Source organism: Terrapene carolina, unplaced genomic scaffold, assembly GCF_002925995.2.
Source record: "Terrapene carolina triunguis isolate 2854851 unplaced genomic scaffold, T_m_triunguis-2.0 Scaffold192, whole genome shotgun sequence".
Lineage (NCBI taxonomy): Eukaryota > Metazoa > Chordata > Testudines > Emydidae > Terrapene > Terrapene triunguis.
In genome coordinates this window covers 7,049,812-7,050,581 of record NW_020664543.1, presented here as the reverse complement: position 1 = coordinate 7,050,581, position 770 = coordinate 7,049,812, and the positions used below count along the sequence as shown (strand labels likewise).

The 770-nt window shown below is 71.7% G+C and overlaps 1 protein-coding gene across 2 annotated transcripts in view; it reads right to left on the bottom strand.

The window, feature by feature from the left end:
- The window catches only part of PRKCA (protein kinase C alpha), a 297,369-nt gene extending 296,859 nt beyond the window's left edge, over positions 1 to 510 (bottom strand). For both annotated transcript variants that reach the window (XM_026654585.2, XM_026654586.2), the window contains exon 1: positions 280 to 510. In XM_026654585.2, the coding sequence (XP_026510370.1) occupies positions 280 to 452 (173 nt within the window). In that variant the 5' untranslated portion in view covers positions 453 to 510. The remainder of the gene's footprint in view (positions 1 to 279) is intronic.
- Positions 511 to 770: the final 260 nt, after the last annotated feature.

Here is a 770-nt window from a genome sequence, read left to right as displayed (position 1 = left end):
TAGGGACAGGGAGCAGGACTGGGGCGGTATACGGGCAGTAGAGCAGGACAGGGGTCTCTCACCAGACGAAGTTGGTGCAGTGGCTGCAGGAGGGGAGTTGCCCAGGGGGCGGTATAGGGGCAGGGGCAGTACGGGGGCGCTATAGGGGTCTCTCACCAGATGAAGTCGGTGCAGTGGCTGCAGGAAGGGAGTTACCCGGGGGGCAGTATAGGGACAGGGGCAGTACGGGGGCGGTATAAGGGGCAGGGGCAGTGCGGGGGCGCTATAGGGGTCTCTCACCAGATGAAGTCGGTGCAGTGGCTGCAGAACGTGGGCTGCTTGAAGAAGCGCGCGGTGAATTTATGCTCCTTCACCTCGTGCACGTTCTTCTGCCTCAGGGCTCCCTTGCGAGCGAAGCGCTGCACCACGTCCGGGTCCGCGCCGGGCTCGGGGCCCGGGAACACGTCGGCCATGGCGCCCCCTCGCTGTTCCCGCCGGGAGCCGGGCTGAGCCGGGAGCCGCCGTCCGCCCCGTCCGGCAGCCGCCGAGCCTCTGGCAGCGGCAGGGCTGGGCGCTGCCTCCTGCTCCGGCTCCTGACGTGTGAGCCGCGCGTAGGGGGCGGGAGGAGGATCCCGGCCCGGCTGCTCCGCCCGTGCGCTGCCTGAGCCCCCTGCCGCGGGCGGGCGGGGCGGGGCGAGACGCGCCGGCACTGGGCGGGCGCAAGGCCGGCAGGTCCGGGCCCGGCGGGGTGCGCCGCGTCCTGCTGCCTCTGGTCTCCACCCACACCCCCC